At 37.1% G+C, this 16,140-nt stretch overlaps 1 protein-coding gene across 1 annotated transcript; it reads right to left on the bottom strand.

Moving 5' to 3' along the window:
- Nucleotides 1-1,584: 1,584 nt before the first annotated feature.
- Nucleotides 1,585-3,762, bottom strand: aplnra (apelin receptor a). Its single transcript, XM_056463363.1, has one exon. The coding sequence runs from the start codon at nt 3,561-3,563 to the stop codon at nt 2,475-2,477; it is 1,089 nt and encodes a 362-aa protein (XP_056319338.1). The 5' UTR covers nt 3,564-3,762; the 3' UTR covers nt 1,585-2,474.
- Nucleotides 3,763-16,140: the final 12,378 nt, after the last annotated feature.

The following is a 16,140-nucleotide window of genomic DNA, read 5'->3' on the forward strand; positions in this document are numbered from 1 at the left end:
CTGTAAGCCCTCCTGAAAAATGTTTTGTTCTTCTTTTGTTCAAATATTTCTCAAGTGATGTCTAACAGAGTTGTAGAGTTTGTAAATGTTTAACAGTTTGTTAAACTAAATTTTCACAGCATTTCCTACATAGTTTTTTTTTTTTTTCTGGAAAGAGTCTTATTTTTATTAGTTGTGCTAGAATAAATACATTATGAATAAATTTGGGCTTGACTTGTTTTATGGGGTGGAGGGTTCGACTTTATCAACAAAGGAGAAGATCGATTTTGGGAGTCTTTTTTGAAGCTCAGAACTCTCTCCCAGGAGGGCACGCCAAATACTTATTTATATTTTTTCCTTCTTGAAAGGAGAGTTATTAGAGAAATCATATACATAAATACATTTACAAGCGACTAAATTTACATTTACATTTACAAGTAAATTTTACAGTAACTTACTGGCATTTTTGTGGATGCCGGTAAGACTGTACATTTACAAGCACATTGTAAATTAATTACAATTTACTGTAAAATTTACAGTAACTTATTGGCAATTTTGGTTGCCAGTAAGAGTGAAACATTTAAAAGCACAATGTATATTAATAATTACATCTGTAATAGAAAAGTACAGCATTTTTTTTTCATTTATTTAAGTGTGCTTGTACATTTACTGTCTCATATTTACAGTAATTTTTTACAGTCTACAGAAATGTGATCTGCTCCACACACACATTTAGTTGCAAATTAGTTTACATTTAAATGAAAATGTATTATGATTTCTGTTCATATGAAAACATTCGAATTCGGGACTGCTTTATAATCCACAAAATTAGGATGTAAGTACATTCTTATAATCTAATTTCATAATTATATTGTCTTTAAAATAAGGCTAAAAAGAATTGAGATTTGTTGTTTAAAATATGCTAGAACTAAAATGTGCATGCTATGTATGTTGTTTTAATTGTTTTATTATTTGTGAAATGTGAATGCAAAGATTTAAGATGTATTTTAAAGGGTAATTCTTCAATTTCGTACTAAAATGCCCTTAAATTAATAGTTTACCCAAAACCAAAAAATTCTGCACTAAAAAAATGTTTTTTTTTTTTTTTTTTGCTCGTTCAAACTACTTATTTAAAATGAGTTGAAACAACACAATTCTTGAGATTTCATTGGGACAACTTATTTTTTTATGTTCAATCCACATAGATTAAAAGTGTTAACTTAATCAATTTGTGTTGGGACAACATGAATGAATTGAATAGAACCCTGCATTTTTTACAATGTGTCATCATTTACTCACCTTTCACTTGCTCCAAATCTGTTCAACTTTCTTCTGTTGAACAAAAAAGAAGATATTTTGAAGAATGTTAGAAACCTGTAACCATTGACATCAAATTTAAGAAAAACAAATAGTGAAGTTGATGGTTACAGGTTGTCAGCTTTCTTCATCTTCTTTGGTAAATGTTTGAAACCATTGGGGTGAATAAATATTATTTCAATTTGGGGTGAACTATCCCTTTGTTAAAAACATGGCTTTTTATTCCAGTAATATATGATCTGCAAATACAGTTTCTTTGGAAATATTTTAGGATATTAACATCTGTTTTACAAAAATATTCAAGCACTTTAGAAAGTGTAGATGGATTTAAATGTGAATTGCATTATGTGCACCAATGCATAATCATGTTTAATGACGCTAAGACGGTCTTGTATTCAAGGAGCATATTTAATACAGTAGCAGTAGTTAGTTACAGAAGTTTCAAAAAATATAACATCATTTCATGAATATATATCTTTACACCCCCCAAATTTTGTTCCCTTCCTCCGTTTTTTTCCTTTTCCCCAGAGACATTTGTCACCAGCCATCTGTCTGTCTGCCCACCCAAACACCCCCCTCAAATGCCCTGACTCTCTGTCTGCGCTTTAAACTACTGTATCTAATCAAGCAGCATCACCTTCACACTGTAACACACACACCCACTCATCCATTTACTCACTCACTCATCAAATAACACACACATCCACACCAAGGAGTTTGTTAACAAAAATTATAATTTTTATATCTCCTCTTAACAAGTGCTACAAATACTGAACACATTTCTGAATTAACAAGAAAAAATAGTATGAAAATACTGTACAATTTGCATCTCTACACCAGTGTATACAGGCTTCAATACAATCACACACTCTTACAGCAGCACAAGCAAGTTCATCCTCAGTGCAGCACCACTGTGGTCAGAATATAATTTTTTTCTTTACTTTTTTGACCTTTCTTTTTTGCTTGGATAGTTTTTGTGTGCGATTTTGAGTGTCAAAGCCAAAAAAAATAGATGTCAGCGAACATAAATTCACACTTGCATCCACTCATCGATCAATACAGTAGAGTACACCAAACTATGAGTGTTATTTACAAACAAAGCAACATGTCCATCAGGACGGACCAGCCGTCACCTATCACCCCCAGAGTTTTGCCTTCATGTTTTTGATTCTTCTCAATCACACTTTGGTGGCCAGCGACTGCACCTCTGACTTCTGAGTCTGGGCGCTGAGGGTGGAGGACATGGAGCTCATGTGCCCATGCATGGCCTTCTTCAAATTCAGCAGACACAGGCACTGCGAGCGAAACCGCAGGTCGAAGAAGGCGTAGAGGAACGGATTGAGGCAGCTGTTGACGTACGCCAGGCATGTGGCGTACGGATGAGCCAGAAGCAAAAAGTGGAGGAACCCGCAGGAGTTGGGCGCCAAGTCCAGGTAGGACAGCGCATCCATGCTCTTCAGCACATGGAAAGGCGTCCAGCAGAAAGCGAAGACCACTACTAGTGTGGTGATGATTTTGAGGAGACGCCGCTTCTTCTGGTCTTCCTTGCGCAGGTGGCTGAAGTGGCGGGTGACTGTGCAGCCGATGAAGCAGTAGCAGACGGTCATGGCCAAGAAAGGCAGAAGAAACCCGAGAGCGGACGAGGAAAGGCTCAGTCCTGCAATCCAGAGGGATTCGTGATCCTGATTGAGAGTGACCAAGCTGAAGTCCATGGCACAGGTGGTGCGGTTGCTCCCGGTGTCGTCTACTGTAGTGCGGAACAGGAGCGTGGGAACCGCCAGCAAGCATGAGAGCAACCAGATGGCACCCAGCGATGCCAGCATGGTGGCACGGGATCGGAGCCGACCGCTGGACAGAGAGTGGACGATGGCGAGGTAGCGGTCAAAACTCAGGCAGGTCAGGCAGAAGACGCTGGCGTACATGTTGACCAGCACCACGTAGCTGCTGATCTTGCAGAGGGCCACGCCAAATGGCCAGTGGTAGCCCAGCGCGGTGTACACAGCCCACAGCGGCAGCGTGATGACGAACGTCAGGTCCGCGAGCGCCAGGTTGCCGATATAAACATCTGCCGCGCGCCTTTTGGATTTCGCGCGCCACACGGTGAAGATAACCACGCCGTTCCCGGACAGACCGAGGATAAAAATGAGCATGTACAGCACGGGAATGAGAGAGTAAGACGGCTCCCACTCCGAGTAGTCACACCCAGAGTCATTATAGCCAGTATCGTAGTAGTCGTACGTCTCGGTGTATTCCGGCGTTGGCTCCATTTGGTGAGGGCGCGTTGGCTTTGAGTCCTTGAGCAGTTTATCCCAATCTCTGGTAGCAGTTTTTATAGAGTTCACTGAAAATGTTTGGATTCTTCTGTCTGATACAAGAGTCTGAGGTAAAGTTTCTCTCACTGGAAGCTGAAGCGCGTCTGCGTGTGTGAGAGAAGCGTCCTGTCTTTTTAAACTCCAGACTTCTCACCCCTCCCTCTGGACCCATATATCGGACCCCTTATCTCCACTAAACCTCAGCCCCCATACACACACACACACACACACACACACACACACACACACACACACACACACACACACACACACACACACACACACACACACACACACACACACATACAGTCTCTCTCTCCCACCCACTACGGCTCACCGGCCCCCCCGGGCCACGCAGTCGGCAGGAGCGAGTGTGTGTCAACAAAGTCAGCCTAACTCTTGTTTTTCTTCTTAATGAAAAAGTAATGGCTCGCTCGTCTTTCAAGTTAGATTTAGCTTAAATCGTCTGACAAAAAATGTTTTTGCGTCACGTCTCATTTACTTTTGAAATAAAACAGAGGAAAAAAGTCACAGTCGCAGAGAATGAATGGATGTTAACTTTTCCACACGCGCTAAACATTTGTTCATTCACGTCATGCGGACCTAAACATTCTTGCTGAATAAATAAATAATGCATGTGTTTTTACGTAGCATTTTTCCCGTCCACCCACTAAATGTTAAGTTTTTAACTGCTTCCAATTAATATAATACTTGCAATGGAGGGTTAAACTATTGGTATGACTCGAATAGGCTAAAATACGTCAATATTTAATAACAGGCTTTATTCATATTTAGTCTGTTGTTTACTGCCAAATGCACGTATCATTGTATGGCACTCAACTAAACTCAACACGACAAGCCTAAACAGGTTTCAGACAGGTTCCCAGTGAAACCAGAGCTGTGACCAAATGATCATGTAAAAGAGGCATTGCTCTGTGATTTCCTCTCACTCAAACATTACATGAAGGTGACATTCAGTCACTCCAAACACTCGATTTCCACCACAACACATCACTGCAGCTACTTTAATAAGAGATTTACCTGCAGACACAATCATAATCTTATTTTTTAAATAATAAAAACAAACATTTAAATTATTTATTAATAAAATTGTATAGACAGTACTTCATCAATTTAGCCTATAAAAGGTGCTGGTGTTTATTCAACATTTTTATTATTATTATTATTATTTAAAGCTAATTATTCATTCATTTTCTTTTCGGCTTATTAATCTGGGGTCGCCACAGCGGAATGAACCACCAACTTATCCAGCATATGTTTTATGCAGCGGATGCCCTTCCAGCTGCAACCCTAAGACGAATTAGACACATTTAATTTGAGTTTAAAGGATGAATCGCAAAATCCAATTAATTTAAGGCCTATAATTGTTTGCTACATAATTTAATCGTAATTATTTGCTACTGCATGAAGCCTTTCGAGTGTCTTAGTGATTAAATTACACGTCAGCCAAAGAATTTGTAAAAGTGTGAATTTAATTCTCACTTTCTGGCATTTATTTGCATGATAATAGAAGACGCAAACTCGCAAAATAAACAAAAACAAAAGGAAACGACGCATTTGACATTAACGGGTTTCTTAAGGGCGCGCTGTTCACGCGTTACACCCAATTTGCTGCACCTAAAAAGGGCAGTTAAAGCGAAATAGCCTAAAGTGAATGGACAGCAATTCGCATTTAAAACAAACAGGAAAACTATAGAGCTACACCTAACTTTTCCCCCTACATCTGCATTATCCGTCAAATTTTCGAGAGCTTTCTGTGAAAGTCGGCTATTTATGCATCACTGTTTACACATACAAATCTCGTTTCACACACTGCTGTCTTTAAAATGAACGTGCAATCAAATTGAGGAGGATCAGTGTGTAAATCCATCAGTAAAAAACCTATCAGTGTCATTCTCCACAACTCTGATGAGATCATCTGCAGATCTTCTCATTCACTTATTGAGCTGCACTATCTTTTAATCAATGCCACACAGTTGCAGGAATAAACTGAATTATATAACACTTTGCTAATAGTCTGACATAGAGGACTAATGCAATGACAACAGAGACATGTAAAGTAGAACTGATGAATTTGTTTAAATGTATCAGATTAGATATGACGTGTGAATAATGCCACTTATTACAAAGCATATGTTTGAATAATTGGATGTCACTGAGGATATATATGGTGGCTCAGTGGTTAGCACTGTCACCTCACAGCAAGAAGGTCGCTGGTTCAAGCCCCGGCTGAATCAGTTGGCATTTCTGTGTGGAGTTTGCCTGTTCTCCCCGTGTTTGCTTGGGTTTTCTCTAGGTGCTCCGGTTTCCCCCACAGTCCAATGACATGTGGGATAGATTAATTGAAAAAACTAAATTGGCCATAGTGTGTGTGTGTGAATGTGAGAGTGTATAGGTGTTTCCCAGTACTGGGTTGCAGCTGGAAGGGCATCTGCTGTGTAAAACATATGCTGGATAAGTTGGCGGTTCATTTCACTGTGGAAACCCCTTGATGAATAAAGGGACTGAGCCGAAGGAAATGAAAGAATGAATGAGAATATAATAAAATTGGATATATTTTCGGCGTCAGAGCTTTCTAGATACAGCACACTAATTCTGACATGATCTTTCTTTCTTTCTTTCTTTCTTTCTTTCTTTCTTTCTTTCTTTCTTTCTTTCTTTCTTTCTAGATTTAGACTCTGTATACTGACTATAAACAACTTACTCATAGGGCCATTCAAGATGATTTTTTAATTTTTTTTATTCTTAAAGTACTTTTAATTTTCAGTTTTAATTTTTTTAAGTAATAAATTACAATCTCGAATCACTTTTAAAAAAGTAACTTAATGTGTAAAAGTTACTTTGTAATGAAAGCAATGAGTTGTTTTTTTAGCATGTTTTTGTTTATCTCGGCTGGGCTTACGATTGTATTTTTTTTTTCTTTTAAAACTTACTTTTAGGGATGCATTATATATTGGTGAGCAAATTGATATTGCCTGATTAATGCTTCTTTAATGTTGTTGTTATTGGCCCAATAACAAAAGTAGGTCGATATCTTTAAGCTAATAAGGATGTACACTGTATTGTTTCTGGTGCTTGAACCACTTCACATCACATCACGCCACCCTTTTTTAATACTTTATTGGTATTTTGATTGTGATTAATGTTCAGTGACTTGGTTTTCTTATGTATTGTTGATTGGTTGGTTGATTGATTGATTAATTGATTGTTAGGCTGTAGATTTTATAAATATTTAATAAGAAATATAGTGAAAATAATTTGATTAATAAAGTTCAGAGATCAGTTCAAACTTTTATGAAGTTCTAAAATAAAATTAATTAGTTCTTTTCTGTGTTTGCAAAGTCACCTCACAGCAAGAAGGTTGCTGGTTCAAGTCTTGACTGGGTCAGGAGGCATTTATGTGTGGAGTTTGCATGTGACTGAATAAACTATATTTGCCATAGTGTATGAGTGTGTGAATAAAAGAATGGGTGTTTCTTAGCACTTGGTAGAAATGTGACAATGAAAATGTGACAATGAAAAAAATGATTCAAAGATGATTCCTTGGATTTACTAAATTTAGATCATTTATAAATTTCAACAATTTTTTTGGGCTGAATTTAAACAAATTAAGTTGAACATTACTAAATTTAATTTGTTTGTTTAAATTCAATCCATATAAATAGTTTGCAACCATTTTGCAGAAATATATATTTTTTTTAGTGAAGAGCATAAACCAACTGCTAGAGTAATTGGTGGTTCATTCCGCTGTGGTGATCCCTAATAGATCAGAAACTTAGTCAAAGAATAGTGATTGAGTGAGTTTATGTGTTTGCACTTTGTTTTTTCAATCACGCAGAGCAATATGACAAAAAAAAAAGTATATTTATAAGTATTGGCTAATATAATGCTATCTATCTCAAATTCTAAAGAGTTTCAGGTTATTGGAATCAGTAAAAAGTTTCATGTCGGTGAATCCCTAGTAACTTTTCCCAATACTGTTGGTGATTCAGAAAATGTAAGGCAACAACTACTTTAAGGGTCAGATAATAATAATAATAGTAGGTGGAACGTTGGCTCAGTGGTTACCTCACAGCAAGATGGTCGCTGGTTTAATGGCTGGGCCAGTTGGCATTTCTGTTTGGAGTAATGAACTAAACTAAATTGGCCATGGTGTATGAGTGCATGTGTGAATGCGAGAGTGTATAAGTGTTACCCAGTACTGGGTTGCAGCAGGAAGGGAATCCACTGGGTAAAACATATGCCGGGATAGTTGGCGGTTCATTCCACTGTGGCGACCCCTGGTAATCAGGGAATAAGCCAACGGAAATGAATGAATGAACTTTTGACTTGCATTTTATAAATGATCACTGAATCACCAGAAAGTTCTACTACAGAATGGCAGATGACTCATGAAGGTGAGCAAATTGAAAATGAAATGTATTATTAAGTTATTAGAAAACAAATATTATCTAATACATGTCATAATAAGTATAAATAATGACCCATTAAATGCTGATAACATATAAGTAAATCAGATCCTTTATAGGTCTTTACCCAAAACACCTGTTAAGTGATGCATTTAGTTTCTTAACATTAAAAAGTTCATGTTCGTGATTCATATTTTGCAGGTATTACTCATGTTGTTCTTTATTTTGTTGAAATATTACTTGTAGCCTTAATTTACTGTATCAGTTTAAGGTTTTACATAAGGTCACTGAGTAGCTCCTGCTGTGCAAAGAGGCGACTGAGTTGCTCTCCATGCCCCCGTAATCCTTTGCCCTGCCCCAGTCTGCCCCTCACCCCTTCCTCTGCATGTTGTTTTTGTTGGACCTCAGCGCTTCATATCGGGAGAAACTAAAACACTCCACACACACCCACAGCAGACAGCCTGGCAAAAAACAACAGACAGTTTCCTGCTTAAATCAAGCTGGCAGGCCCTCAAACGAGACTTCGCCCTCTAGTGGATGTCTATATAGAGACACACACACAAACTCGGAGACACACACACTCTGCTATCTGATTGACTGCGGAGAGATGTGGCTGCCTGCTGCTCTAATAGATCCTTTAGATAAATAAATAAATCCACACATTTAAAAAATAAAAGAATGGCTGATAAGAAACAGATGGTCAGATTAGCCAGACAACTTTCAAACACTCACCTCGCAAACACACACCTCTAATTGGCAGATTAGGCAGATGAAATTGAGATCTTCATCAAAAAGCCCTTTGTTGTAGCAAATCAAACTTTTTTTTTTAGTGAAAGCCATGATTTACTCATGGACATTTTATCACGCTGATAGCAGTGCAGTCGTTCAGATAGGGAAGGGAGGGGGTATAAGAGATCAGAGGCTAATTCAGAGCTTGAATTTGATGTAAAAAAGCACATGAGCTAGTTATTTTACTACAGTAAACATTAAAAATGAAATTTTTAAGTATTTTAAAGTATATTTTTCTGCTTTGTGTCCACTATATTGAAACTTTTGGATAAATAATCGTATGCGCTTTAAAAAAATGGAGTTTGTAGATATTTTAAGATATTTCTATCCCTTACAACAAATACAAAATCTCTTATTTTCTTAAAAGCGACAATTATTTGATGAAAAATAAATAGATTATTACAATAGATATATGATTACAATTTAAATAACTATTTTCTATTTGAATTTATTTGAATGGAACTGAAAGAAATTGAACCTTTGTTAGTTTTGCTGTTTACATACTTGATAGACTCAAAAATTTGGCTGCTTGTTTGTAAGATTTCTGCTGCCTTTTCAATCTACTTATTTAAAATAAGATTGAAAATCAGAACTCTTGAGATTTTTTTGGGACCACTTAATTGTTTTGTGTTCAACCCACTTCAATTTGTAACAAAAAAGCTTAACTTAGTCTATTTGTGTTGGGACAACATGAAGGAATTTTGTTGAACCCAGCATATTTTACAGTGTAACTCATTTTTATTAATGTAACCTTTTATCAGTAATAAAATAATTGATTTGATTTAATTTTTTTTTCCGAACAGAAATATCATACATACAAATTCTTTAACAAAAAGTACATTTCAGCATGGTCGAAAATGGAGCAGGATGAAGCACAAGCTTTTTATTTTCCCACCCCATTACTACACACATCATTCGTCTATTACTTAAACTCATTTCATTCTTTTACTTCTCTCTTCTTTTTACATGAGACATATGAGCTTTGCATGATACATATTTTATCCTTTTGGCATCTTTGACATATTGTATGTTTGATTCCATTTCCACATTTACATTTAATAACATAGACCCCCCCAAAAAAATACATAGTACTGCAAACAGGCATTAATTGAAATGTCATCATCTCTTTCTCATTTTATCTTTTTCAATCACCTCTATTCATTATTATATTCCTTTAATAATATATATTCATACAACTTTTTAAAGTGATTAACATCCTGACATTGTTTGAGAATCTGTTCCAGACTGTTCCATAATTTCACCACACATACAGACATACACAAACATTTGAAAGCTGTCCTTGTTTTCAACCTTCTAAGTTTTTGTTTTTCTGTCAGATTATATCCCCCTTGTCTTTTTTCAAAAATATTTTTATAATATTTATTCCTAGCTTTAAACATGAATTGTGCTGTTTTAAATTTAAGATTAATTTTAATTACATTTTATTTAAGAGCTTAAGAAGTTAAAAAAGGCGAATATAATGATGCATATAAGACTGAATGTTCACTGATAGACAAAAAGTCAGTTTATGTTGGTTTTTATTTTTCTATCAGCTGTGAAGTTCTTGTGTGAGTAAGACCACACAAGTAAAAGCAGCTTTGGCTCTGTGAGTGTGTGTGTGTGATCTCATAGCAGCTGTGTTGTTTTTATTTTGCCCTTGTCCAGCTAACGGAATCAGCGCTAAATAACAGGTTATGCCTCATTCACACTAGCAGCGACTTTGTAGCTGCCTGTCGATTTGGGTGGCGACCTGCTGCAAATGGAGGTCTGTGCAGATTTACAGCATGGAGAATACAACCGGCCTCTGAGCGAGCTGAGAAAGAAAGTTGCTCTTCATCTGTTTAACGTTGAAGGATTCTCTACTTTGTTGCTTCGCTCGATATGCCCACCTGGTCGCCAACGGTCGCTGTCTCTCCTGTAGATGAAGGTCGCCGGAAGTCACTCACTCTCCAGTGAAATGAGCGGTCGCTTGTTGATTGGCTGCTGCGAGTCACTCGTATAGTGAATGAGGCTTTATAGTTTTCTCAGTGTTTCACTCACACACTCACATCTTACCTTACCCTTACAGGAAACCTGTGGTAAATTTTGAATTTTTTGGTATGATTTTTAACAGTTTTGAATTACGAGGACACAAGGCATGTCCTCATAAACCACCTCAACATCAATTCAATGAATTCAATTCAAATAATTTCAGTTCAATTCAACTCATCTCAACTCAGCTCAACTCAACTCAACTCAACTCAACTCAACTCAACTCAACTCAACTCAACTCAATTAAACTCAACTCAACTCAATTTAATTCAATTCAACTTAATTCAATTCAGCTCAACTTTACTCAAATTCAATTAAACTCAACTCAATTCAACTCTATTCAATTTAACTTAACTCAATTTAACTCAATTCAATTCAATTCAATACAATACAATACAATACAATACAATACAATACAATGCAATACAATTCAATTCAATTCAATTCAATTCAATTCAATTCAATTCAATTCAATTCAATGAATTCAATTCAAATCATTTCAGTTCAGTTCAATTCAACTCATCTCATCTCATCTCATCTCATCTCATCTCATCTCATCTCATCTCATCTCATCTCATCTCATCTCAACTCAACTCAACTCAATTAAACTCAATTCAACTTAACTCAATTCAATTCATTTCAGCTCAACTCAGCTAAATTCAATTCAATTCAATTCATTCAGCTTCCTTCGGCGTAGTCCCTTTTATTCATCAGGGGTTGCCACAGCAGAATGAACCGACAACTTATCCAGCATTTGTTTTACGTGGCGGATGCCCTTCCAGCTGCAGCCCAGTATTGGGAAACACCTATACACACTCACATTCACACACACTCATACACTACGGCCAATGTAGTTGATTCAATTCACCTATACCGCATGTCTTTGGACTGTGGGGGAAACCGGAGGCTCGAACCAGCGACCCTCTTGCTGTGAGGTGACAGTGCTTCCCACTGTGCCACCGTGTTGCCCTCAATTCAATTAAACTCAACTCAACTCAACTCAATTCAATTCAATTCAACATAAATCAATTCAATTCAATTCAAGTTCACCTGTATAGCGCTTTTGACAATAATTATTGTTTCAGAGCAGCTTTACAAAAGGTGCACATTATTACACACAAACATCTGAATGCACATACACACACTCACACTCATTCACACACAGGTCGAGTGGCCTGGTGGGGCTAAAAGCCAGCAGAGGTGAAGCTACTTGAGGAGTGTGAGCTGTAATTTGGGGCCTGTTTGAAGTATACAGCTGTCAGCCTCCTAACACGTCAGCTCTGATCTCACGGCTTGATTTGCGGAACTTCAAAACCTGTGTGTGTGTGTGTGTGTGTTTATGTGCTTATATGTAGTGCTTCAGGCCATGAAGAAGAACGACAGAGACTTTCAACAGGCTGTCCTCTTGAACTGCAGCGATATTGCCTCACATGTTGTGTATTGGTAGTTTGGATCTCTCTGTTTTAATAGCACCATTCCAAGTGTTCATACGGGAGTGCTAAACACCAAGAAAACCCCTCAGACGATATCACACCCATGTGCCACTCAACACCCCACTGCTGTCCTTTCGTGCACACACACACACACACACACACACACACACACACACACACACACACACACACACACACACACACACACACACACACACACACACACACACACACACAGATCACAATCTTTTTGTTGATTTAAGCCTGTGAGCGAATTCATTGAGATTTAAGAGGCAATCATGAAGGTTTGTTTGCCTTTTAGCTTAGCCGGTTAGCATTCTCTTCTGATTTGAGTCCTGTGACTCTTTGAAATCCTCGAAAACATGTGTCTGTTCACTTCTTCTCTCTCCCTCATGTGTACTCGCTAATCACATCGCGGAGGATGCCGACAAGTTGTCCTGTCAATGAATGTGTTATTTTTTCACCTCTTCTTAAGTGAGATGCCAATTCTGTGGCTCTGGGTTGGTCCAGCCCAGCTCATTATTGAAGACATGCTTGAAATATGGTGCCTGCGGGCAACCGCCTGACTCTTTGACTCTTTACCCTGAGACAGCCCTCACTGATGAGTCTGATAACATGTGTGCTCACCTGGACATAGCCAGGGGAGTTTTAAAATGGGGGTACCATTGCAGAATCTTGCCCTTAAATCTTGTCATAATTAAAGTGTCATGTGGACCTTCTTTAGAGGCTGATTCTTATTGTGATTATTTATATTTATGTAACATTTATTATTATTATTATTATTATTATTATTATTATTATTATTATTGTTATTACACAACCCAAAACACAATTTTGGTTCTTGCAACACATTTCAAAAAAAGTTGTAACAGTAAAGCATTTACCACTTTGTGATGTTGCCATTCCTTTCTACAACACTTAAAAGACATTTAGGGACTGAAGACACCAAGTGACGAGGTGTTTCAGGTGTAGTTTTGTCCCAATCTTCCTGCAAACAAGTCTTAAGGTAGGCAACAGTACGTTTTCACATTTTGCACTTCAAAATGCACCACATTTTGTCGGGTTGGGACTGCAGGCAGACCAGTCAAGTACCTGTATCTGCAGCCAGAAATGTGGCTTTGCATTGTCTTGTTGAAATATGCATGGGCGTCTCTGGACAAGAAGGCAGCATATTGTGCTCCAAAATCTCTATGTACTTTTCAGCATTAATAGTGCCATCACAGAAGTGCAGGTTACCTTTGCCAAAGGCAACGACACAACCCTAACCATAACAGACCCTGGCTTTTGGACTTGTTGCTGGTAACAATCTGGATGATTCTTTTCTTCTTTGATCCAGAGCACATGGAGTAGATTTCTCCCAAAAAATGCCTGAAATACTGATTCATCTGACCACAGTACACATTTCCACTCTGAGAGGGTCCATCCCAGATGCCTCCGAGCCCAGAGAAGTCGACGGCGCTTCTGGACACTGTTAACATAGGGCTTCTTTTTGGCACAGTACTGTTTTAACTGGCATTTGTGGATGTAATTACATATTGTGGTACTTGACAAAAGGTTTGCCAAAGTAGTCCTGAGCCCATGTGGTGACTGCTTATAGATGAATAGTGATTCTTGCTGCAGTGCTGTCTGAGGGATTTCAAATCATGGTTGTACAGATTTATTGAATCTTTTAATTATGTTATGTACTGTTGAAGGTAAAATATCCAAATATCTTCCTATCTTTCTTTGAGGAACGTTTTTTGAACATTTCAATAATTTTCTCATGTATTTGTTGAAAAACTGGCAATCCTTGGCTCTTAAAAGTTTATAACTTTCTAGGATGCTGCTTATATACCAAACCATAATTGCAATTACCTGTTGAATCACCTGTTTCAAATCATTATTTAACCAGTTTACATGATTACTAGCCCTAAATTGCACCTGTCCCCACTTTTTTGGAATGTGTTGCAAGAACCAAAATTGGAAAACCTGTTAATTAAAAAAAAACAATAAACAAACAGCTAACCATCTTACAAAGTCATAGGAAAGTACGAATACCATGCCATATGGAAATGTGATATATAGCTATGTATGAAAATGATAGATAATTATATAAAAGTATAGCTAATATATTTGAACATATATGTAGTTTCAACAAGTTTAAAAAATGTAAATGGCTATTTTTGCAATATTTTGAAATATATGTTGCACATATTAGGTATTTTATATATGTGGAATCCAAATATGAACATGTATGGGCATACTGTATGCAATGTATGTAATTTGCATACATTGCCGTATGTCAGATTTTTATGTGGGATGTTTTGGTGTTCTTTTTCACAACACATCTGATAATTACCAATAAACTGGCATTTGCATTTGGCATTTGGCCTCTTGACCATTTACACTAAGAAGACAAACTTATCAAATGCATTTTTGACACACTGGAAGTGGTAAAAGCAAGAAAAGCTTGTTTACAATTGCATCACTTGTGACTGACATATCTTAAAGTGGCATGACAATTCAGAGTTACGAATTCTGAAATGCAAAGGAATAGCAGGGAAAATTCTGAATTAGTTCATTTATATCTTAAAATTCAGCATTTATGTCTCACAATAATTCTTTTTTTCTCAGAATTACAACTTTAGTATACACAGTTGAATGTTTATAGTATTTCTTGCAATTCTGATATAGTTTCATGCTAGTCTGACTTTAAACAATTGAATTTTGACTTTTGTTTCTCGCTGTTCTGAACTTGCATTTCAGAAATGTCATATTTTCTCAAAACTGCAGAAATGAATTAAAATACTACAATAAAAAAGCAATGTTGCCAATTAATTTAGCAAATTTTATTGAACATTAGGCTGTGCTGTGGATGTTGGTGATGAGGGTGATGTAGATTTGAACTTAGTTTTTAACATTTTTCTTGATTTTATTTTTTTTATCAATTTTTCAAATTGAACCAATTGAAGTTGTCAAATTGAACCACCAATATGATTGCAGTCATCAAAAACGACAATGTTATTCCATGTACAAAATATAAAACAGTTAAATGCTTTATTTTTTCACTTTATACACCCAAAGAGTTCACATCATGAGAATTAGTGCAGTAACCTGCTAAATATATCAGTAGTAGGTCACAGGGACACACATAAGACACAAATGGCTCTATTTCCTGAGAATCGTCCATAAATTTTGTGGCTCATAAATAGCTCATCTTCAATGGACACACATGCTGGTGCACGAACACACACACACACACACATACACACACACACACACACACACACACACACAGAGCAGGCAGATTTCCTTTTAAATGGACACACCTGTGCAAATGTGGAGCACTGGATCAGATAAGACTATTGTTATGAAGGAAGCTATTTAAATGATGACTCCGGTTTCTACTGTATATTGATGTGTACAGTGCAGGGTGGTACTGCTAATCACACCATTATACACAGCAACACTGCATGTGACATGCTAAAAAGCACACGCACACTAATGCAGTTTTTCCATTAAGGAGACATTTGCACTCTGTAATTTCAGGTCAGATTATCAAATTATCAGCTTTATAAAAACATGCTTTATGAAATGGGTGGTCCATTTTATTTTAAACTTTAGTTGATGTGTAATATAGCTATGTAAACAAAAAAAAGTTTAATGCAAAGGGAGACATTAGCTTTTACAGAGTTAGCTTAGCAAAGCATACAGCGAACGATGTTTGAGGACAACAAAACAATACATCTGGGTTAGTGAGATCACAAACGCTTCTGGTTTCCTGCATTCACCACGCGCACACACCCCGCACAGCAAAGGGGTGTGGCCAGAGGCGTTGTAGTGCTGTAA

The sequence above is a fragment of the Danio aesculapii genome, chromosome 8 (genome assembly GCF_903798145.1).
Source record: "Danio aesculapii chromosome 8, fDanAes4.1, whole genome shotgun sequence".
Classification (NCBI taxonomy): Eukaryota; Metazoa; Chordata; class Actinopteri; order Cypriniformes; family Danionidae; genus Danio; species Danio aesculapii.

Coding starts and splice junctions, on each gene's coding strand:
- aplnra (XM_056463363.1), bottom strand. CDS start 3,563: ATGGAGCCAACGCCGGAATACACCGAGACGTACGACTACTACGATACT.